At 39.9% G+C, this 25513-nt stretch overlaps 1 protein-coding gene across 1 annotated transcript in view; it reads right to left on the bottom strand.

Annotated features, from left to right (window-relative positions):
- LOC138669634 (complement receptor type 1-like) overlaps positions 1–25513 on the bottom strand; it is a 139949-nt gene that overhangs the window by 80290 nt on the left and 34146 nt on the right. The window contains exons 6-10 of the mRNA XM_069756282.1: positions 21040–21231; positions 16559–16600; positions 12989–13177; positions 11839–12027; positions 6638–6832 (exon numbers count right to left, since the gene is read on the bottom strand). Coding sequence (XP_069612383.1) covers positions 6638–6832; positions 11839–12027; positions 12989–13177; positions 16559–16600; positions 21040–21231 — 807 coding nt within the window. The remainder of the gene's footprint in view (positions 1–6637; positions 6833–11838; positions 12028–12988; positions 13178–16558; positions 16601–21039; positions 21232–25513) is intronic.

Here is a 25513-nt window from a genome sequence, read left to right as displayed (position 1 = left end):
CTGCACCTGCGCAGTAGCAGCTCAGAGATAGCCGATAGCTGCTACTGCGCATGCGCCAGCGGCGCTATCTTGGAAGAGGAATTTTTTTTCGTTCTCCAGTAAGATGGAGACGCATGTGCAGTAGCAGCTATCGGATCACAGCTAGACACCAATAGCAGCTACTGCGCAGGTGCGGCAGGCGCCATTTTCAAATCAATTTTTTTTCTCCAAGCTGAATAACATGAATAAAATGTATTTTTGGCACACAAAACATGTGATTTTGCTGCACGTGCCTGCAAAATGTGTTTTTTTTCCTCAGTAGGTACTGATATTCATTATGCAAACTAGGGGGCAGGTCACAGATGGATCAGTATGTAAAGTAAGCTGCGGAGACACCATCACGTGTTACTCAACGCAAGCAATGAATAGCCAGGCCTTTCCCCGAGAAGGAACAACCACGGGAAGGGCAGCATCCAATAAAGGAAAACCACCTATGCCAAGCATGGTATCCATCCACAGACAGCTGTTTCTTTTTTTTTTTTTTTTTCCCCTCAGATGGGAAAATCCACGGTCCAGAAATCCAAGACCAAAGAAAAATCCCACACAGCTGCGTCAAATCCAAAACACAAAAGCTGTTCCCATCATCATCGGAAAATTTCAGTTTAATACAACATCAGAAAAAACAAGTCAAGACATATTTACAAGGTATCTCCACTTCTTCACCTTCCAAATCCCTTCGGCATCCACCTCCCCCCTTCTTCTTTTATCCCATAGAAAACACACATACATCTTCCCCAAAATCACTTTTAGACAATTCTTTACTACAATTTCCTTTCTCTTAAAAACATACACATTCCTCACATCCCATAATACTTCTTTTATACATGCAACTATTAACCACAACACTCTCTCCTTCACTCCATTACACATTCCCAAGCCAAACATGAACAACTCGAATGATAACAAGCTCACACCACACAATTCTTTACACAACGGTCCCATTCTTCCAATCACCTCCCTAGCATAATGACAATTCCAAAACACATGTATTACACTTTCCCTTCCACCACACCCACCTCTCGGACACATATCATTTCTCCCCAACCCACGATTCTTCTGAAATTCTCTAACTGGTAACACTCCATGCAAAGACTGCCACACAATCTCACTCTGCCTATTCGTCATACCGTCCAACCGCACTTTCTTCCATACTTTTTCTATATCATTCCCTCTTACCATGTTTATTCCACACTCTGTCTCTCTACATTCAATCATCCTATATACAGCCTTCTTATTACTCAACAACCTAACATCCACATCACATAACTCATACTTCACCAAAAATTTATAAACCCACACATACCATCTAGGCACGTCAAAAGCAACCGGATACTTCAGATCCCTCTCTCGCCACCTCAAACGAAATAAATACGCCCCAAACAAAAACCTACACAGACAAGAAAACTTCCCATCCATCCTAATCACCCTCAACACAAAAACCACAATATTTACACCAAAAAACACCTCAAGGTTTGGAAAACCCAACCCACCTTTTTCTAAACGTTTCACCAAAACCTCCCTCCTAGCCCTCTCCATTCTAGAATTCCACAAAAACACAAACAGAATCCTATTTAACCCTCTCATACACATATACCCCGGCGGAAAGACCACTGCAATATATAAAAAAATAGGCAAAATCACACTTTTAATAACTAAGATTTTTCCAAAAAACGAAAGACTTCTCATCTTCCAAAAACATAACTTCCGCTCAACTTTTCCTTTTGCATCATCCCAACTTTCTTTCCCATCCAAACTCTCTGAAAATTTCACACCCAAAACCTTAATAGACCCAGTCACCTCATTCACTCCTACATCCTTACTTAAAACCCCTCCCCCAAAAACCTTACACTCACTCTTCTCCCAATTCACCTTAAATGCTGACGCACCACAAAAAATAGACGCTAATAACTTCACCCGCCTCACAGAATACTCTGAATCACACAACACACACACGTCATCCATATAAGCACTAACCTTCCATTCCCTCCCTCCACCTCCTGGCACTTGTACTCCTCTAATCACTTTATCTTTCCTCAACATACAAAGCAATGGTTCAATCGCACAAATAAAAACCACAGGAGACAAAGGACAACCTTGTCGCACACCTGAAAAAACATTCACTCTTCTACCCACAGAACCATTCATCAAAACACAACTATAAATGTCTTTATATAAGCTCCTCACCCTCCAAACAAAATCAGGCGGAAACCCCATTCTCAATAATACCCGGAACAAAAAACTATGTGCTAACCGATCATACGCCTTTTCAAAGTCCAAACTCAAAACAAATACACTCTTCTTCCGACTCATACAGTCCCACAAACAATCTCTCAACATACACACACACTCATGTATACGTCTCCCCGGCACTGCACAACACTGTTCATCCCCAATCACACTCTCTATCACGTCACGCATCCTATTCGCCATTACTTTCGCATAGATCTTATAATCGCAATTCAACAATGTTATCGGTCTCCAATTTTTTAAACTCTTCAAATCTCCTTTTTTAGGTATTAACACAACAATCCCTGCACGCATACTCTCAGCCACCTCCATACTAGACCACATATACTTACACATATCCACAAAATCCTTACCAATCACATGCCACATCACCCTATAAAACTCTATAGGAAGACCATCCTCTCCTGGAGTCTTATTTAACGCCATGCTATTCATTACCTTCCATAACTCATCACCTGTCACCTCACCCATCACTCTCTCTCTCTCCATCTCACTCAATTTATTTTCTAATACACTTAGTACATCCTCCTCCAAAGCCTCATCCCTCCACTTCACTGCATACAGCTCCTCATAAAACTTAGCCACATGTTCACACATATCCTCCCCACTTACCTCTCTTCCATCCTCTGCATTCAAAACACTCATACTCTGCTTTTTCCCAAAAACCTTTTTAAAGAAAAACCTCGAACACCTTTCATCTTGCTCCATTCTATCAATTTTTGCCCTAAAAAATTTTTTCCCTTTCTCCTCCAAAAACTCTTTAATTTATTTTTTAACCTTTTTTATCCCCTCCTCCACCTCCATTCCTCCTTCCCTCAATTTATACAATAAACATAAACGGGCATTCAACTTAACAAACTTTTCCCTCTTAATTGCCGCAAATTCATACCCCACACTTTTAAAAAACTTTTTTGTCTGCCTCTTAACCCAATCCCACCACTCACAAACATTCCCAAAACTTTCCTTACTTTTACACCACTGTTTATACTTTCTCACATACTCCTTCCTCACAGCTTCATTTTCCAACAATTTCACATTTAATTTCCACAAACCCTTTCCAAACACACCACTAACATTAATATCTAACTCGCACAACACACAAACATGGTCCGAAAAAACGACCCTATCCTGCTTATATCCAACAGGAATAATATTTTTAGAAATAAAACAATAATCCAACCTGGACTGTGCTCTTCCACTATCAGAAAAAAAGGTATCTAACAAAGGGTTAACCTTACACACACGCTGCATATCACTCAAATCAAAGTCAGTAACTAACTCTAGCAAAACTTTTCCAGACACATCCACATTCACTCCCCCCACATCACAATTCATATCACCCACAATCACCACAGGCACTCTTCCTGGAACAAAAAGCTTCACTTTTTCAAATAATAACTTACGCTCATTTTTTTCTACTGGCGCATAAATATTGATAACACAAAACTTAGCATTTTTATATTCAAAATTTGCTAAGATACACCTCCCCACCTCCACCACCAAATAATTATTCAAAACAACCTCCTGCCCCTTGACTAAAATACCCACACCATCATTTCTATTATTTGCACTACCAGACCACACAGACGCACCATAAGACCACTCATCCCCTTTCACACCATCCACAATCCCACATTCTTGCAAACAAAAAATAGATGCACTCTGCATAGCTAAAAAATCCAAAATTGCTGCTCTCCTCCTCGCTTTCTTAAAAACTCTCACATTTTGAGAAACTATAGAAAAACCCATACTATAAAAACAAAAAACAATGCAAAAATTACCACAAAACTACACACATTACACAAAAAGCCGTTGACAAAGGTCAAGACTCACAGAAAGGAGAGAAAAAAAAAAAACAACAGATCCACTGAGCTTTCATTTTACCCAGTATCACCATTGTCCTCCTCTGCCATTCGGACTGAACAGCAAGTCTCTGAACCACTAGCCCCTTCGTGCTCACTCCATTTTTTTTTAGCTGGCCCAATTTTCCTCTTAGGCATACTACTGCATGCCTCATCACTTTCCCCATCCTCCTCCCTCTGACACTTATTCGCACCCCTGTCCTCATCTGAAGAGAGCCCTCTAATATTCTGAGGATCTGAGGGGTGCACAGGGCTCTCAGCTTCAGAAATGCGCACGTTTTCCTCCGTTGCATCCATTGCTTCCTCAAGAGAAAACATTTCAGGCACAGTAGAGTCATCATCTTCTTCCTCATCTTCTTCCTGATCTTCTTCCTTCTTCTTAAACCCCTTCTCTACTTTTTTTGCCGCCAACCAAAACTCCTTATCTTCCTTCTGTGCATCACTCATAGCACCACGGGGTGCTAGCACAATGTCATCTGGAGTCACAGAGCGTCTTTCCCTCTCCCTCTCCCTCCTTTCCTCTCTCTCCATTCTTTCAGTTTCCTTTCTGATAGTCGCCAACGTCCTCCTTCTCTCCTCCTCCTCTCTCCATTCACTCTCTGAGCGTCTAGGCGCCCTCCGCGGACAATCCTTATACATGTGGTCACTACTACCACACACGTCACAGGTCTTAGCGATCGGGCAATCACCAGCCATATGCCCCTCCTTCTTGCAGTTTCGGCAACACTGCCCCTTCTGGCAGTCTGCCTGGACATGTCCAAAAGAGAAACATCTCCTGCAAAACAGAGGCTGCCCAGGGTACGTCAGGAAACCCCTATGCCCTGCCACAGAGAAGTTCGCCGGAGGGTGTCTGAACCCACCCACACTGCCAGGATCTCTTCTGAACCTTACACGATACTTGTATCGACAATTAAAGATTCCTAAGCAGTTCACTTGCTTCTCTCCCTTTGAAACAAAGTCACAATACTGTGAGAGGAAGCTCTCCAACAATGCAGGTTCAGTAAAGGGGTTATAGACAGTGATAGTCACCTGCCTTTCCTGAAGACCAAACAGTGGTTCACATTTGACTCCCTTTAAACAGGGATCTCCGGCATGATTCCGAAACCACTCATAGACATTCAGGCAATAATGCTACGACATAAAAGTAACATCGTAGTTACCTTGATTAGGGAACTCATTGATACTAAAGATGTTCTCCCGTTTTCCTCCAGCCTTTTCCTCAATAAGGTCACGAACGATAAAGACCACGCTGTTCCTTGCCCGGATAGATGGCTCCAACGTCACTCGGATGGTGTTCTTCACATAACTCATCTTCAAAGCTGTCGGTATAAACTACCACAGAAAAAAAAAACAGAATTCTCTGCAAAAGAGTCTGGATTCCTCCAGAAAACCTCACTCCTGACAGCTGTTTCGGGGTTTTTGCCCCTCATCAGTGTGGAGTAGAAAACTGGCTACTAGGAGCAGTGCCTAGTAGAAAGTCTATAAAGGCACGGATGATTGACCTCGTGGAGACCAAAACATCCAACACCCGGAGACACCATGACGTGTTTCTCAACGCAGTGATCCAGAACACTGCCCCCATCCCTTATGGGAAATATGCAAATGCATGAAAAGTAAGCTGCTCCTAATAGCCCGGGGAAAGGCCTGGCTATTCATTGCTTGCGTTGAGAAACACGTGATGGTGTCTCCGCAGCTTACTTTACATGCATTTGCATATTTCCCATAAGGGATGGGGGCAGTGTTCTGGATCACTGCGTTGAGAAACACGTGATGGTGTCTCCGTGGTGTTGGATGTTTTGGTCTCCACGAAGTCAATCATCCGTGCCTTTATAAACTTTCTACTAGGCACTGCTCCTAATAGCCAGTTTCCTACTCCACACTGATGAGGGGCAAAAACCCTGAAACAGTTGTCTGTAGATGGATACCATGCTTGGCATAGGTGGTTTTCCTTTATTGGATGCTGCCCTTCCCATGGTTGTTCCTTCCCGGGGAAAGGCCTGGCTATTCATTGCTTGCGTTGAGAAACACGTGATGATGTCTTTGCAGCTTACTTTACATGCATTTGCATATTTCCCATAAGGAATGGGGGCAGTGTTCTGGATCACTGCATTGAGAAACATGTGATGGTGTCTCCGCGGTGTTGGATGTTTTGGTCTCCACGAGGTCAATCATCCGTGCCTTTACAGATGGATCAGTGACCTGTCAGCAGTCTGCATTATGAGTACCTAATCGGAGCACCGCATTCAGACCCCCCTCCAGACCCAACATAGGGCATGAGCATATCAGTAGCACAAAACTGAAAATAAAGATTAAAGAACAACCACAAGATGGATTTCATCAAACCAAGATAACATTGTAATCAGTATAACTGCGCCGATCTAACACTGTGTGTTGGTTACTGTGCACAATCCTGCTGACAGGTTCCCTTTGAACACCGCAAAATTAGTCGAATTGAATTGTTTCAATTGATTGCAAATGGTATAACTTACGTTTACAAAAGACATTTGGTAGAGACCATGTGGAATCATCCATGCATGTTACAAGTGCGCTTTTGCCAGGAATTTTAGTATAACCAGGTCGGCAAACATACATAATTTTTGTACCAAAAGAAAACAGGGTTCTTTCCAAATCTTCGTCTCTAGGTAGTCCATACTCAAGTCGTGGGGGAGATCCGCAAGCCTTTGCTAAAGTGAAACAATGAATTATTAATATATTTTCCACCCACATTCTAATCTTGACTCCTAAAGGACATCATGTGGATGTAATACTGGCCAGCCAGTACAAAACCGTAGCAGTGACAGCCTCTCCAAAGTCTTAAAGTGTCCTCATTGCAGAGCCCTTTGCCTCACCCACATTTCTATACTGTCTTTCATACACACGAGCAACAAACCATAGATCACAAAAGTTTGTGTGGCAGTTAAATTACCGTCTCCAAGCAAACATTTCTATAACATTCATGTCGTTAGCACTTTTTGCTATGATTATGAAAATTTCAGAAAATTAATAGTCAAAACTACAAAAAATTCCTGAAAATATGTAACTGTATGCCTAATAATGTTCATCAAGCTGATTCTTCCCATTCTGAGAGTAGCATAAAATGGGAACAAAAACACTCATTTCAATGATGTGTCACTTACTTGACTCTTTGATGTAGTAAAATCACTGTTTTACAGGCCACAGCTCTACCAGTTTTCGTAGGCCAGGTTCACATTAGCGTTTCACTCTGCAGCGTGGTGCTGCGGACTTCTTTCCTTAAGCTCCGCCTACTTCCGCATGCGTCCTGCGTACCTATCTTTAACATTGTGTATGCAAGGACATGCGTTGTATGCGGATTCATCCGCATGCTGCGTTTTGACGTGCCCGCCGAATGCAACATTTTGCGCTCAGCAGGCACGTCAAAACGACGCATGCAGACTCACCACATACAACGCATGTCACTGTGTACACAATTATATTATAGAGTATAATAACTCTGTAAGGCATGTGGTAATGCTGCCAACATCCTGGACATGACTGCAATAGGGCAATTGACTGATGACAAAGAATACACTAGTGGTACAGAATTACCATAACAGTGCAAACCACATTGTCCCACTGCCAGGCTGTACATCTATGAAATTAAACTACCTATAAGATGAATGTTAGCTCCCTTACATGCTTCCCCCAAGCTCCTATAGGACACAGATGAGAGAATAGTGCTGCGATAAATTAAAATAAAGCTATAAAGCAAAGTGAAGATGTAAAATACAGAATGCGGGATACAAAAATACTGTGATAACTTTCAACAAAGCAGGATAATACCAATTAAGCACAATTATCCCCAACAATGTGAATTTGTTGCTTGTTTGATTCAAGCAGTATATAAAGTTGATGCAACTAGACACAATTCAAAAGAAATCTGAACTATGCCATTTCTTCTGTTGGAAGCTAAATATAGTCTAGGCTCTTTTTGCCTTGTATTTCCTCTTTAGTAAAACCTTACAGACGACCTTTCACTAAATTGTCCACATTGAATCAGACGTGGTTGCTGCACAGAATATGTACATAATATATATATATTTTTTTTAATTTTGCCTCTCCATTGCAGACAAAATATTTGGCACTTAGTAAGTCCAAGTGGTTGTTATCAGAGAGCTTTCACTGGGGGTCTGTACTTCTTCCCCTGTATGACGTTGCCCAACCATAAGCAGGCAGCAATAAGCAGAAGTAACAGAACAGAACACACCCCACAATAGCTTAGAGCAGGTTTCTCAGAGTGTGAGATGTAATGAAAGACAACCCTGATGTACTGGTCTAACTTTGTGCATAATTAACCCCTTAGTGACCGCCAATACGCCTTTTAACTGACCTGACATATAAGGGAATAGCCTCCCCATACAGGTAACAATATAGCATCTGTCCGTTGTACACTATAGCTGACAACTTGCTGCATCAGCCACGATCAGTGTTTGCATCTTCCAAATCTGTTTAACCCCTTAGATGATGCTGTCAGTAGTGACTACATCATTATAAATGGTTAACAGAGTGTGGGGGCTTCCTCTTTATCCCAATTGGTGGTCTCAGATCATGATTGTGTGGTCCTGATGTTTGCGATGGCAATTCATGACCAAATAGCGGCCTTAGAGTCTGACGGCTGTTGTAACCTGTTCAGAAGTTAGTGGCAGTTAAGTGGTAAAAATACACATTTTCATTTTTCTCATACCACTTTGCATTAATTCCTGAAAATCACCCGAAGGGTTAACAAACTACCTGACTGCAGTTTTCAATATGTCAGGGGGTGCTATTTTTAAAATGGTATCACTTGTGGGGGTTTCCCTATATATAGGACCCCCAAATTCACTTCAAACATGGATAAGTCCCTAAAAAAATACATTCTGTTAATTTCCTTGAAAAAAATTCAAATTGTTGCTAAATTTTTAAACCTCCTAAAATGCTAACAAAATAAAATAACATTTTGCAAACGGTGCTGATGTAAAGCCGACATGTGGGAAATGTTATTTATTAATGTTTTGCTGTGGTATGACTATCGGGATTAAAGGGATAATCATTGAAAGTTTGAAAATTCCTAATTTTTTAACATTTTTTTCAAATGTCTGATATTTTTTATAAATCAACACAAAACATATGAACCTAAATTCACCATTATCATAAAGTATAATGTGTCACGAAAAAACAATCTCAAAATCACTGGGCTTTGTTGAAGCGTTCCAGAGTTATTACCACATAAAGTGACACTGGTCAGATTTCAAAAATTTGGCTCTGCCACTAAGGGGTTAAAAAAGTGCTGGTAGTAGAGCACAGATAACTACCACCTAAACCAGAGCAGGCTGTCAGTACATCTCACACAGGAGAAACCTGTTCTGAGCTTTTGTGGGACATGTTCTTTTTTTTCTGCGTATTTTATCTTGCTTATGATTGGATAATGTTATAAAGGGGGAAGATGTACATGCCCTCCGTGAAAATTGTCTGATAATGCCCACTTGAACATAACGAAAATCGACTCATAATGTGCCAAATATTTTGATTGCTAATATCTCTGCAAAGGAGCAGGAACATGAAAAAAATATTCTGCTTTGCAGCCACTATTACATCGTGTGTCCAGTTCAGCATGAAAAATTTGGTGAAAGGTCTTCTTTAAACAAGTGTCTCTTATAACTATTAGTCTTTTCCATGAACTTTTCCATCTTTTTCATGTGTAATGTGTGAGGAGTTTCTTCAGAGGATTTGGATCCAGATAGGTCCATTCAAGATTCTTCCATTTCCTTTTTTCAGCCGTTCTATAATGTTATTAATTGCCTGCTTATGGTTTTTGTCATATTGCAATGCCCAGTTGTGGCTAAGATTCAGTCTTCTGATAAATTTTGTTACGTTATCCTAAAAAAAAAAACTATAGTAGATTTTGTGACTGTGAGCTGTCTATGCTCTAATGAAGCAAAGCAGCCACAATCCATAATATTTTTCCTGCTATGTTTTGTTAATTAGGTTCTTTTGGTCAAAATCTGTTTTTGCTTTATGCCAAATGTCTTCTAGTAATATGGACAAATAAGTCTCTGTTTGCATTGAGTGTCTGGAGCACCTTGTTGTCATTGGCAAACTATTTCAAGTTTTCATGGGCAATCATTAGCCTTGCTCATATATGTTTTATGGTCCAAAATATTTACTCCTTGTAGGCAGTGCATATACATGCAAGTCTTTCTAACAGTAGACTCATGGTAATCATCAGTTCATAAGAGAAAAAAAAAGAAATTTGGAGGTTCTTAAAGACTTGTTCAAGCACTTTGCAGTCTTGTATCATGTTGATCTTGCTGGTATGGTCTGGCTTGAGCCACCTACTTCACAATTTTCTTCACAATGAAATCACTTGATGATTTTAAAAAATTCCTTTTTAGACTCATTGGCATCAATAACCTTTCTGAAGTCCTTGGACAAAGGACTATTCAAACAAAATATCAAACGTTTCATTAAGATGGTTCCCCCAAGATTCTTCTTACTTGAGTTCTAATGCTCTCGATTGTCTAATTTCAGGCATCTTAGGTAGTGACAAATGAGTAACAGTTTACTTGCATTTATTTTCAACAAAGGAAATGGCATATGTGTGATTTGTGTTTTTTAAGATAACACATTGTCAATAGGTCAGCATATTGTTTTACATCACCTTTATTCAGTATCCAAAGAGCAATGGTCGTTTTAATTTATATATCAGAAATCAATAATGCACATGTAAATACAAAAATTTGCCTTTCATCTTAGAGAATTCTGCTTCTTTCTCCTCCTGTACTGATCAAAATTCTCACTTCACAAGTAAACTCTGTATTCAATGAATACAGATTTTAATATTGCTACTGATAAGATTCTATGCAGATGGGAGGGTAGGAGGAGATAGCAAAAGAACTTAAAGGAATTATAGAGGTTTTTTTATTTTATTTTTTATTTTTTCATTCCAAAGACGTGGTATGTTAAAGGGACACTGTCACCTGAATTTGGAGGGAACAATCTTCAGCCATAGGGGTGGGGTTTTCGGGTGTTTGATTCACCCTTTCCTTACCCGCTGGCTGCATGCTGAATGCAATATTGGATTGAAGTTCATTCTCTGTCCTCTGTAGTACACACCTGCACAAGACAATCTTACCTTGTGCAGGCGTGTACTATGGAGGACAGAGAATGAACTTCAATCCAATATTGCGGCCAGCATGCAGCCAGCGGGTAAGGAAAGGGTGAATCAAACACCCGAAAACCCCGCCCCTATGGCTGAAAATTGTTCCCTCCAAATTCAGGTGACAGAGTCCCTTTAAAACAACAAAATCCAAATCAAAAGCACAACAATGGCTCTCTGTCAGTGCCACCAATCATTGACATGGCTGCAGTGGTTTTCTCATGAATACAGCACTTGACAGCTACAACCAATCACTGGGCTCAGAAATCATATTCTGCTTCACTCTGCACAATCACCGAGCTAAGGGATCGGCAGCAGCGTTCCCAAGGTGTAGTCATTAAGTAACCTTGGTGGTGTGACAGCAAAAATTTGCTATATTTGCACAATACAAGCCTTTGAAGCAAAAATAAAAATTGGTGGATTGAAAAAGAGTGTAAAGTAGAATTGTAAATCAAAGGGACATTTATGTACACGTCTCTTGCTCAACATCATCTTATAACTAATACTGTTTTTGCTTAAAAACAAAGATGAACTTACGGTGACAAAAAAAATCATTTGTAGACCATTTTCCATCCACACATGTTACAAAATCTTTAGCTCCAGGTATGTATGCAAAGCCAGATTTGCATTTGTAGCTGGCAATGGCACCAGGCAGGAAATCTACTTGTTTCAAAAAATCATCTTTGAGTTCGGCATATGAAATATCTGGGGGAGACCTGCAAATGCCTATTAAGAGAATTATAAGTCATGTGAAAAATCAAAAAGTGCTACATTAAATCACAGAAGAAGGCAATAGCCGAAACATACGTAGGGGCAGGTAATGGCACCCACCAGAGGTAAATTTTGTACCATCTTGATTTTTCTTGTAGTCATCCACATTTCTTTAGGAGAATGTTTTTCCACTAGGACATTTTGGCTCTTTTTTGGATGTATGATCCTGTGAAGTGTGTTTAGTTTATTAATTTCTATGTACAACCTCTTGATAATATGTGGTGGGTTCCTGTTGCCAAATTTTTAGTTTCCCACTTTTTAATAACTTTGTATGTCCTTTTGGTTCTTGTTTTGTCAATAAAATTTTGCATTTTTTATTATGATTGGTTCTTGTGTACATTTTTTCTTTTTATGATTTTATTAAATCACAATGCAATAACTAAAGAACAGGTTGGGGTCTTTGTTTATTTTTTTTAGTTATTTATTTGCAGTCGCTTAAACTTTATAATGAGCTGGGCTACTGTTAATTTAGATGCTACTGTCAATCCATAACAGTGGCATTTAGGTGGAGCGGCTACCTGTGGAGCAAGTATCAGCTTCCATCGGCCACCCACAACATGGTCATGGGTTACCAATGTGATAACTTGGCAGCCAAGACCTGCTGAAGGTCCCAGTCACAGCCATTTACGCTCTTCTGTCAGATTCATGCAACGATATACAACTTCCAACAGACATGAGGGCAGACACAATTGCTCTATTTCTCAGAGGGGAACCCCAGAAAGTGTACTTTTAGGTAAGCATGATGATAGCAATACCCTAAACTAAAAGTAATCTGTTCTCTCATGGATGTTACACCTGCAGATCCCAGCTAAATACTCCATTGCAAACATTTCTATTTTGTAAAAATTTTGAAACTTGTTATTTAATAAAGGCAAAAAACCCTTTTAGGTCAAAACAACACAAAAGGTATACTTACGTCCGCAAACTGTGTCAGAAAACCATGTTCCATCACTTAAACACCTTGCAGTTAAAATATGTCCTGGTGTTGGCGAATAGCCGGTTTGGCAATTCAAGGTGACCGTGGTATCTTTAGAGAAGACAGTTTGCTTTGAGAATTCTTCACTAAGCTCTGCAAAGGGAATATCTGGGGGAGAACTGCAAAAGCCTGTGAAATGCAAAAAAAACTTGTGAAATTTCTAAAAGTAGTAAAAAGTAGTAGGAAGAAGGTAGGTAAAGGACAAAGAGCTTAAAGGGGTTTTCCCCACAAACAAAGTACATTTTAATTAGTAGATCTTGGAATAAAAATAAGCTCCACAACTGGATGTGTTAAAAAAAAAAACGTGTTCTTTTGCTGAGATAATCTTATAAATGTGCCCCTGTTGTGTGCAAATTGCCTCTTCTGAGAAAAAGAGGACTTAAACTCTATAGCGCCACCTGTTGGAAGTAGCGATCCTACAAGTCACAATCAACTCTTTAACGAGTCGTGCAATATGACTTAGGATTAAAGCCAAATCAGTATCTCAGTTCGCAGACATGGGGTTTCGGGCTGTTGGCCCTCGTCAGTGCGAAGCATGAGAACTGATTTGGCTAGGTGAGAGGCTCTGGACTGGGGTCTAAGGGGTATCGTTTCTCCTTATGGAGAGTGACATACCATCTCTGGCTTGTCAAGGTAAGGAGGCTTATTCGCCGTGCAATGCTCTTCTGGGAAATTAAATATGCAAATTGCCTCTTCTGCGAAAAAGAGGACTTAAACTCTATAGCGCCACCTGTTGGAAGTAGCGATCCTACAAAACTTCCAACAGGTGGCGCTATACATAACTCGCAATGATGTGCCATCCTGGATGTGCATCCTGGATGTGGTCTGTGATCCTCACCTACAGTACCACTCCTTTATTGAGTGTGTCTTGATAATTGCCAATAATTTCCATCTGTTGTCTATTCCATTTGCACAACAGCGTGTGAAATTGATTGTCAAACTGTGTTACTTCCTAAGTGGACAGTTTAATTTTACAGAAGTTTGATTTACTTGGAGTTATATTCAGCTGTTTAAGTGTTCCCTTTATTTTCTTGAGCAGAATATATATATATATATATATATATATATATATATATATATACATATATATATATATATATATATATATATATACAGCTCTGGTAAAAATTAAGAGACCACCACATCAAATCCCTGTCATGGGCAGCCCAATCTCCGGACTTGAACCCCATTGTAAACCTCTGGAATGTAATAAAGAGGATGATGGATAGTCACAAGCCATCAAACAAAGAATAACTGCTTACATTTTTGTGCCAGAAGCAGGTGGAAAGCATGCCAAGACGCATGAAAGCTGTGATTAAAAATCATGGTTATTCCACAAAATATTGATTTCTGAACTCTTCCTGAGTTAAAACATTAGTATTGTTGTTTCTAAATGATTATGAACTTGTTTTCTTTGCATTAGTTGAGGTCTTGAGCACTACTTTTTTTTATTTTGACCATTTCTACTTGTCAGGAAATAATTACAAAATTCATTGCTTGGAAATTCGGAGACATGTTGTCAGAAGTTTATAGAATAAAAGAACAATTTACATTTTACTAAAAAAATATACCAATAAAGAGAAAAATCTGACAAACTGAACATTTTGCAGTGGTCTCTTAATTTTTGCCAGAGCTGTATATACATACACACTCGTGTATATATATGGCAGTGGGTAAGGACGTTACGTTATTTTTCCCAAATTGAGTGGGGAGTGATACTGTAGGTGGGCTGGTGGGGCTTGAGTGCCATGGATGCTTTTTACTCCCAATCTTGTCTGGCCTTCTTCTATGCTAAATGATGTATGTAAGCAGTATAATGTACATGATATGTAGGCTGCGTACCAACAAAGACACAGTAAAAGACAAAACCTGTTTAAAAATACCCCTAAAGGAAATCTGTCAATAGGATTTCCCAACTCAAGTTACAGTATATGTGTGGGTTGTTCATTCAAAGACAAGACCAGCAATAATTTATAAAGCCCATCAATTTCTCGGTCAAATCAATGTTTGATTTGATATGTAAATGAGGCTGAAAAATGACCTGAAGCCTTGGTCACTCCAGCTCTGTTTCCAGCCAAACGACTCCTCCTCCTGCTCTCCGGATACAATTTAGAAGTAGGATATTTCATGAGAACATAATGAGCCATCCTTGAGAACAAAGTTGACACCTGCTCTCCCCACCACATAAATGAAGAGCCAGAAGACTCAGGTGGACCAGTGAATAACACAATGGCAATTTTAGAGCAGAAATTGAAAGAAGACACAGGATACAACCTGCTACAAAGTATTTGACATTACAGTCAGTGAAATGTGTCGTCCAGACAAGGAATTTGCCAGTCAAATGTTGTTTCATAAAGCCTACAGCAGTAAGGGATTATGATCCTAGAAGCCAGAGTTTGCACCCTTAAAGGAATATGGCATGCTGTCCCACGCTTAATGCTCTCTGTTTCAACTATATTTCAGAAGAGGCACAATCTGGTTCCTTAAAGGAGGACAGAGAACTCGATTTTGTTTTTTGGGCTAAACCTATCAGATTTTTAAATGGAATTTGCTATCAGGTTTTTGATACCTCATCTGACAGTAGCATGCTGTAGGGGCAAAGACCCTGATTGCAGCAATGTTTCACTTACTGGTCTGCTTAATTCAGTCTTTATAAAACTACTGTTGTCTATGCGGCTGGTTTAGCAGTTCTGTGAATACTATTCGCCATATAACCCTCCCCCCCCCCACACACACACACACAAACACACACATAACACTGATTGGCATCTCCCTATGTTCACTGTACATTGCCAGAGTGCTGCTAATCAGTGGTGGGGGTAGGGTTATGTAGAGCACATGATTATGGAGGACTTCCTGGCATAAGACAGCTAGTCCTCTAGTGATAAACTCCTGCTGGTAAAACCAGAATTTTATTGAACCTACATCAACCAGCCTAGCAAGTGACCCATCACTGGAATTGGGCCTTCTGCCTCTACATCTTGCTGATTTTACATTAAATAGCAAAAAAAAAAAAATGATGACTGATTCCCATTCGTTTCTATCTGCTTCTGTCATCTCCTTCAACCACTACCCCTACTTCTTGTTTTGCAGTTTTTACATTTATACACTTGAAAAAAACAAACATTTTTGGATCAGATACATCTTTCCCTATTACATTCTTTAGATGGCTCCTCTGACAATTGACAAGGGCATAGGAAATACTACATGCCTCAAAAAATGACAATATGATCATTGGCCAGTGGATATATGAGCCATTCAAGAGTTTGTATAGGAAATCCTTCAACTGCTTTGCGATACCGTCAATGTCCAATCACTTTAGGTCCAACTGCTGTGATGCTCATTCATTGCTGGAACGAAGCAGCAGAGGTTCCTGCTGGCTTTATTTTTTTTTACATGTCTCATGGTCAGCTATTAAATATAATGGACCGACTAGACAGAAAATAAAGAAAAGGGAGAACATGTATGACTAGACTAAAATCCAAAATTGAAAGAGAATTCAATCAGTACCTGTATTTTCAGGATTTTTTTGGCTTTCACTTTTGGGATCATCTGTAATGGAAAGAGAAATGCAGCCAATATCAAAATGTTTTAATAGTCACTACAAATCAATGTTATGTCTATAGAACTATATTAGTAACTATGTTAACTAATTTTATTTTACCGCTAATCACAGTAATAGCAGCACATGATATAACCTACAAGCCTGCTGAGTATTAAGGGGAGAGGATGGAAATGCCACATTGAGGCTACTATGAGGTAGAATTTGTGATAATGATAATCATTAGGTATTTTCTAAATAAGCTGTTCTTTCCTTTCAGATAAAAGTGTGAAAAACTTGGAGGGATGGCTGGGTTTCTAGAAAAAGAAGAGAAGATTCCAGTTTTGGCCTTTTGGGCTGTCTAAGGATCAGATCATCTGAGAAAGCTCTTTAAATATGTTGCCATTTGGTTCCCCCAAAATTTCAAAAGTGATAAAGTCATGAGAATGTCATAAAATTGCAAAAGACATTTGTTCAAAATTGTGAAGTGTAGAGGAAATGATACATGGTTTTCTAATTATTTAAAAAAATATAAATCTGAAAATTGTAACATGCTTTTGTATTCTGCCTCCTGTCGTCTGATACCCCTAAAGTATACTCCTGAGTGACCAATTTCTTCCAGAGTTTTCCACATAGATATTAAATTGAGTCCACCTGTGTATAATTTATTCTCAGCATAACTACAGCTGTTCTGTGAAGGCCTCAGAGGTTTGTTTGAGATAATTAGGGATCAAACAATATCATGAAACCAAGAAAGACACCAGACTGGTCAGGTTATAAGAAAATATACCTGTAACCTAAGCTCTGGACATCTTATGGAGCATTGTTCAATACATTACATCATCCAAAAAAGGAAGGAGTATGGCACAACTGCAAACCTACCAAGACAAGACCGTCCACCTAAACTGGCATCTTAAACAAGGTGATAATTAATTATAGAAGCAGCCAAGAGGCCCATGGTCACTCTGGGGAGCTGCAGAGATCTACAGCTTAGGTGAGAATCTACAGGATAACTATTAGTTGTATACTCCAGAAATCTAGGGTCTTTATGGAAGAGTATCAAGGACTAAGACATTTTTTTAAAGCAAGTCATATGATGATTGCAAAGAGTCATGTAAGGGACAAAGCTAGCATGTGTAAGAAGGTGCTCTGGTCTGATGAAGCCAATGTTGAATTTGGGGCTAAATGCGAAGCTCAGTGTGTGGCATAAAAATAACACTGCACATCACCCTGAAAACAACATAACCACCTTCAAACATGGTGGTGGCAGCATCATGCGGTGGGAATGCTTGTCTTCAGCAGGGAAAGGGAAGCTGGTCAGAGTTGATGGGAAGATGGATGGAGGAAAATTTAGGGCAATCCTGGAGGAAAATCTGTTTGAGAATGCAAAGACTTGAAACTGGGGCATAGGTTCAGATTCCAGAAGGACTATAGCCCTAAACATACTGCCAGCCACAATGGAATAGTTTAGAAAAGCCATATCCGTGTGTTTGAATAACCCAGTAAAAATCCAGTCCTTTATCACATTGAGAATCTGTATCAAGACTTGAAAATTGCTATACACAGACACTCTCTAATTTCACTTAGCTAGAGCGAGTTTACAAAGAAGAATGGGCAAAAATGTCAGCCTCAGACACAGCAGTAATTGCATCAGAAGGTGGTCCTGCAAAGTATTAACTCAGGGGGGCTGAATACAAATGCACGACACGATTTTCAGATTTAATTTTTTTAAAATTTTAGAAAACCATATATAATTTCCTTTACACTTTACAAATACTCACCACTTTGTATTGGTATATGACATAAAATCCCAATAATATACATTTAAGTTTGAGATTGTAACATGAAAAAATGTGCAATAGTTTACCGGGTAGGAATACTTTTTCAAGGCACTGTAGGTGTGATGGTCAGGTGTCCACATGCTTTTGCATTTTACTCTAATCCTATATGGCAATTTCCAGTGAAGTATCCTGTCCCAAGGCATCAGTAACACATCCATACATACACCCAGCCAGAAACACACCTAATGCGCGTTTCGCTGAAGCTTCATCTGGGACACGTTGGGTGTGTTTCTGTGTGAGTGCATAAATGCATCTCTTTGATCAATAATAATAATAATAATCTTTATTTTTATATAGCGCTAACATATTGCGCAGCGCCTTACATGTTGCACACATTATCATCGCTGTCCCCATTGGGGCTCACAGTCTAAATTCCCTATCAGTATGTCTTTGGAATGGCTATTTAGCGCTGTGATACTTTATCCTTTTTCATATGACTTATCAAGTATCCATCTCTTTACGCCTTTTGCTTTTTAAGATTGATGTGTGCCATTTTACTTATTGGTAATAATTTCCTTATACTTCTGTGCCTATACAGTCATGGCCAAAAGTATTAACACCCCTGCAATTCTATCAGATAATACTCAGTTTCTTCCTGAAAATGATTGCAATCACAAATTCTTTGGTATTATTATCTTCATTTAATTTGTCTTAATTGAAAAAACACAAAAATAATTGTCCTAAAGCCAAATTGGATATAATTCCACACCAAATATAAAAAAGGGGGTGGACAAAAGTATTGGCACCGTTCGAAAAATCATGTGATGCTTCTCTAATTTGTATAATTAATAGCACCTGTAACTTACCTGTGGCACCTAACAGGTGTTGGCAATAACTAAATCACACTTGCAGCCAGTTGACAGGGATTAAAGTTGACTCAACCTCTGTCCTGTGTCCTTGTGTGTACCACATTGAGCATGGAGAAAAGAAAGAAGACCAGAGAACTGTCTGAGGACTTGAGAAACCAAATTGTGAGGAAGCATGAGCAATCTCAAGGCTACAAGTCCATCTCCAAAGACCTGAATGTTCCTGTGTCTACCGTGCGCAGTGTCATCAAGAAGTTTAAAGCCCATGGCACTGTGGCTAACCTCCCTAGATGTGGATGGAAAAGAAAAATTGACAAGAGATTTCAATGCAAGATTGTGCGGATGTTGGATAAAGAACCTCGACTAACATCCAAACAAGTTCAAGCTGCCCTGCAGTCCGAGGGTACAACAGTGTCAACCCGTACTATCCGTCGGCGTCTGAATGAAAAGGGACTGTATGGTAGGAGACCCAGGAAGACCCCAATTCTTACCCCGAGACATAAAAAAGCCAGGCTGGAGTTTGCCAAAACTTACCTGAAAAAGCCTAAAACATTTTGGAAGAATGTTCTCTGGTCAGATGAGACAAAAGTAGAGCTTTTTGGGCAAAGGCATCAACATAGAGTTTACAGGAGAAAAAAGAGGCATTCAAAGAAAAGAACATGGTCCCTATAGTCAAACATGGCGGAGGTTCCCTGATGTTTTGGGGTTGCTTTGCTGCCTCTGGCACTGGACTGCTTGACCGTGTGCATGGCATTATGAAGTCTGAAAACTACCAACAAATTTTGCAGCATAATGTAGGGCCCAGTGTGAGAAAGCTGGGTCTCCCTCAGAGGTCATGGGTCTTCCAGCAGGACAATGACCCAAAACACACTTCAAAAAGCACTAGAAAATGGTTTGAGAGAAAGCACTGGAGACTTCTAAGGTGGCCAGCAATGAGTCCAGACCTGAATCCCATAGAACACCTGTGGAGAGATCTAAAAATGGCAGTTTGGAGAAGGCACCCTTCAAATATCAGGGACCTGGATAAGTTTGCCAAAGAAGAATGGTCTAAAATTCCAGCAGAGCATTGTAAGAAACTCATTGATGGTTACCGGAATCGGTATTTGGGCTAATGGTTGTGCAACCAAGTATTAGGCTGAGGGTGCCAATACTTTTGTCTGGCCCATTTTGGAGTTTTGTGTGAAATGATCAATGTTTTGCTTTTTGCTTCATTCTCTTTTGTGTTTTTTCATTTAAGACAAATTAAATGAAGATAATAATACCAAAGAATTTGTGATTGCAATCATTTTCAGGAAGAAACTGAGTATTATCTGACAGAATTGCAGGGGTGTCAATACTTTTGGCCATGACTGTATACTTGTATGTGGTTGCTAATATAGTGTGGCTGCTTATCCTTTAGACTATATATTAGATATACTTATTCATTACATACTTCATATATAAAAAGTTGATTTCCTTTCATTTGTGACTTTATCATTTGTTTAAAGTCCTATTAAAAGGTATTACATACCCTGTTCATTGTATGTTTGATTTTATTTGTAATGTTAATACTTCTTGCTTTTATATCATGTTTATATTTTTCTTTGGCACGTGTGCTTCTACTGGTTTTGTAATTTAATGTGTTAATGTATAAGAATTTCCTTGGTCAATTTTATAATCAGGAGGATAGTTGTGCAGGCCATAGTACAAGTCACAACATATAGTACAAATAATATACTTCTGTTTGTTAAGGCATAAAAACCTTGTTAATTGATATTTTCAAAACCTATCCTTTTTCATGGGAAAGCACAAAAGTAAACTTACATTTGCAAAATGAATGAGGAAAAGACCACGTTCCATCAGTCATACATGTCACAGCTACATCGGTTCCTGGTGAAGGGGAATAGCCGGTTTGGCACATGTACCTTACTGTGGACCCTATAGAGAAGATGTTTTTTTCCAAAAATTCTTCACTGAGCTCTGCAAATAGAATATCTGGGGGAGTTCTGCAAAAGCCTGTGAAATATACACAAAATCTTGTTAAGTGTTTGAACATCGCAGAAAATCTCAGTTATAGTTACATCAAGAACCAAGTACTTTAAAGGGGTTTTCCAGTTTCAAAATGAAATACTTCGAATGTATTTAGGTATGCCCTTTTCCACTGAACCTGCATATTTCTGTTCTCTTTAAATCCTCTAAAACCTGTAGGTGACCTCACATGTATTGGATACATAGCATATACGGGTTCCTGCCCAATTATCCTCAAACACCAGAGCTCTTCATGCTTAATAATTTCCTTCTTCACTTACCCGTGCCTCCCGATCAATGTAAAGGTCATTCATATTGTGAAGTTCAAAAAGCAATATTATTAACACTCCAAATGCCATATTTAACATGCAAACCGTGTAATCAGTATGTTAACATTCGCTAATGGTCGACCCATAATAAATTCAGTCAACCTCCATTGTAAATTGGGTTTCTTAGCAAAGCGTACTCATTTTTTGCCATTTGGAATAAAACATACAGGAACAAAAAAAAACTATAAAAAGCTCAATAAAACCACTTCATGACAAGTGTCTTAAGCACTTGGAGCATCCCTTGGCTGCTATGACATGCTGCAAACATGATACATATATAGATACCAGTGTCTGACAGCGTTCCTGGGGAGTCATGCTATGTTTATTTGGGCAATGGCCTCCAGTTTACTAATAGTATTGGGTTGACATGCTCCAGCCACGCTTCAAATCACATCAAAGATTATCAATGGAGATTAAGCCAGGCAACTTTGATGGCCACTCTCCCAAGACTACTTCTGAAACGAAACCATGGGCTTTTAGTTATGCATGGGATCATTATCCTGTTAAAAGGTCCATTGAAGATATTGCTCATTCACCAGGTGACCTGCCAAAATGATTCTCCAGGTCATTACGAGTTCATAGACACCAAACATGTCTAGGTTCTTTTTTATCTAAGTGGTGAAAAAAAATTCCAAACTTTGTTTAAAAAAAAAAAAATTGCGCCATTTTCCGATACCCATAGCGTCTCCATTTTTCGCGATCTCGGGTTGAGCTTATTTTTTCCGTGCCGAGCTGATGTTTTTAATGATTCCATTTTGGTGCAGATACGATCTTTTGATTTTAAAGCAATGTGGCAGTGACCAAAAAAACCTAATTCTGGCATTTTGATTTTTTTCTCACTACGCCGTTTAGCGATCAGGTTAATCCTTTTTTTTAATTGATAGATCAGGCGATTCTGAACACAGCGATACCAAATATGTGTATGTTTGATTTTTTTTAATTGTTATATTTCAAATGGGGTGAAAAGGGCATGATTTGAGCATTTATATTGTTTTATATTTTTAAAAACTTTTTTTTTTACTTTTGGCATGCTTCAATAGTCTCCATGGGAGACTAGAAGCTGCCGTAACCCGATTGGCTTAGCTACATATAGGCGATGATCAAATCACCTATATGTAGCTGAATTACTCACTTGCTATGAACGCCAACCACTGGGCGGCGTTCACAGCAAGCTGGCAGTGACAATCAGAGAGGTCTCCAGGAGACCTCTGGTTGTCATGCCAACCCACCGGTGACCCGTGATCACGTGACGGGGGTCACCGGTGGGCGGATTTCTGGCGTGATTGCCGGAAGCGCTTGTTAAATGCAGCTGTCGACACTTGACAGCGTCATTTAACAGGTTAATAGCCGTCGGTGGATCATGATTCCACCCGCAGCTATCGTGGGCACATGTCAGCTGTTCAAAACAGCTGACATATCCCGGGAAAGATATGTTGGAAAGAGATTAAAATTTTGCCTAGGGCCAAACTAAACCGACCCTGCTGCTACCTGATCTGAGAACAGCATTATGTAGGGGTTGAGAATTATTCTAGCAATGTATCACTCAATTTACTGGATGCAGCAGTTCTCTGCTGCACATGTAGCACTGCTCTGAATGCTGAGCCTTGTACAACCCCATTTACACCACTAATTGGCAGCTTTCTATGTACACTGTGCATAGGCACAAAGCTGCTAATCAGTGGCAGGGGCGCGGTTACACAAAACAGTTGACTAGGAAGCACGTTACCCCTATTCCTGTAGTGAAAATCTCCAGCTGATATCACACTGATTTCTATTGAATCAACAGCACACAGCCGAGTAAGTGACACATCACTAGAATCTGTCTCTACATTATGCTATGCTCAGATTAAATAGTAAAAACCTGCTGACAGATTCCCTTTAACAAGTTTCATACAGTGTACCAAGAGCCACAGAGTGGTATGTAGATTTGCTGTTAAAATATGCTATCACGAAGCACGAAAAGGCTGTAAACAATTGTTAATTACGTCAGTTACAGCATAGCAAAGCATCTATAGTAAAGGTGCATCGCGACATCCCATCATTATACTAAAATGTCTTGTTAGGAGACAAGTACTGTATGTGTGAACTGCAATAGGCATGAAAAGAATTTACATAAAAATGAGTGCCTGAAAGCTGCGGGCACATTATAACAGAATAATACAGGCCTGTAGTGCTCTGTACTATGCACAATACCCAAGGAATGGTAGGTAATGACCAGCAGTATTAGGAACCTAAAGCTAAGTGGTACAGATCTATAAAAACAATGCAGTGATAAAATACCACAAAGTGAGACCTACTGTCATGTTCACAGGTGACGCACGTGGTTCGTGGACCCACTGTGCCATGGGGCCTGGCTTGTCTAGGAGGGGCATAGCCAAGGGGCTACCTGGTGTTCACTGGAGCTCCTGATGGTGGAGTCAGGCTTGAGCTGCATGTAGCTGCCAGGTACCACTCCTAGGCTGTCCCCGCGCAACAGCTACCAACCCCAGGGGTCGAGTTTGTTGGAAGGGGACACGGGAGTGGAGTCAGTGACTGGCAGGATATTGAGACTGATGGACAGTCCAGATAGCGTAGGGTTTGAGGATAAGTTTTCATTCAGACACACAGGTCTTGGGAAATGGTTCAGGTACCGCAGAAGTGGCTTCAGGGTCGCGTATAAAATACCCAAGATTACAGGGACAATACTGCATAAAGAACTAACTATAACAGGCTAAGGCGGGGGATCTGGCAACATACAGTTGTAAACGTACACATACACACACGTATGTACACACACACTACTGCTAATTAACTATAGGGGTTGCTCAGGCACATTCCTATTGGGGAAGGTGCTTTTTATGCAAGGTGCCTCCCAGCGATTGGCTGGGGGAACCTTTGCAGGTGTGCAAGCTGCCCCTTTAAGGAAAGGAGAGCGCACGCACTAGTTACGCAGCCTGAGGCTTGTGCTGCATGCACAGGGGAAGGAGGGAGAGGAGCATGAGGACGCTGCCATGGCCAGGGTGGTGAGTATGGCGGCGCCCCTGCATGAAATGAGAAGGGGAACCATGCAGGGGTGCCGACAATCGATGCCAGACATAGTATGTTGCAGTGCTTATACCAAAAACATCAGAATCATAATAACAGAGATAGTCAAAAATATAGTGCACAAATGCGGGAAGTGCTCAAAAGAAAGATTTAGGTCTCACCAAGTCCCACAGTAGTTATGTGCCATTAAGAAAAGGTCTTTCCTTGTAGGTGAACAGTTCTGCTCAAAAGTTTACACACCCCAGCAGAATTTCTTTTTTCTTGGCCTTTTTTTTCAGAGAATATGAATGATAACACCAAAAATTTTTCTCCACTCTTGGCTAGTGATTGGGTGAAGCCATTTATTGTCAAACTGCTGTATTTTCTCTTTTTAAATCATAATGACAACCCAAAACATCCAAAAGACCCTGATCAAAAGTTCACATACCCTGGTGATTTTGGCCTGATAACATGCACAGAAATTGACACAAATTGGTTTGAATGGCTACTAAAGGTAACATCCTCACCTGTGACCTGTTTGCTTGTAATCAGTATGTGCGCATATAAGCTGAGTGAGTTTTTGTGATCCTGACAGACTCCTGCATTTTTTTTAAATCCAGCCACTGACGTTTCTGGATTGTGAGTCATGGGGAAAGCAAAAGAATTGTCAATGGATCTACGGGAAAAGCTAGCTGAACTGTAAAAAACAGGAAAGGGATACAAAAAGATATCCAATGAATTGATAATGCCAGTCAGCAGTGTTCAAAGTGTGATTAACAAACAGAATATCAGGGGCTCTGTAAAAAGAAAACATCAGCTGAAATACAGGACTCTCTGAAAACTAGCGGTGTGGCTGTTTCAAGATGCACAATAAAAGGAGGCCCTTGGAGAAAAATGGGCTGCATGGTCGAGTTGCCAGAAGAAAGCCATTACTGCGC

Source organism: Ranitomeya imitator, chromosome 3 (genome assembly GCF_032444005.1).
Source record: "Ranitomeya imitator isolate aRanImi1 chromosome 3, aRanImi1.pri, whole genome shotgun sequence".
Taxonomy (NCBI): domain Eukaryota; kingdom Metazoa; phylum Chordata; class Amphibia; order Anura; family Dendrobatidae; genus Ranitomeya; species Ranitomeya imitator.
This window is presented reverse-complemented; position numbering and strand designations above follow the sequence as displayed.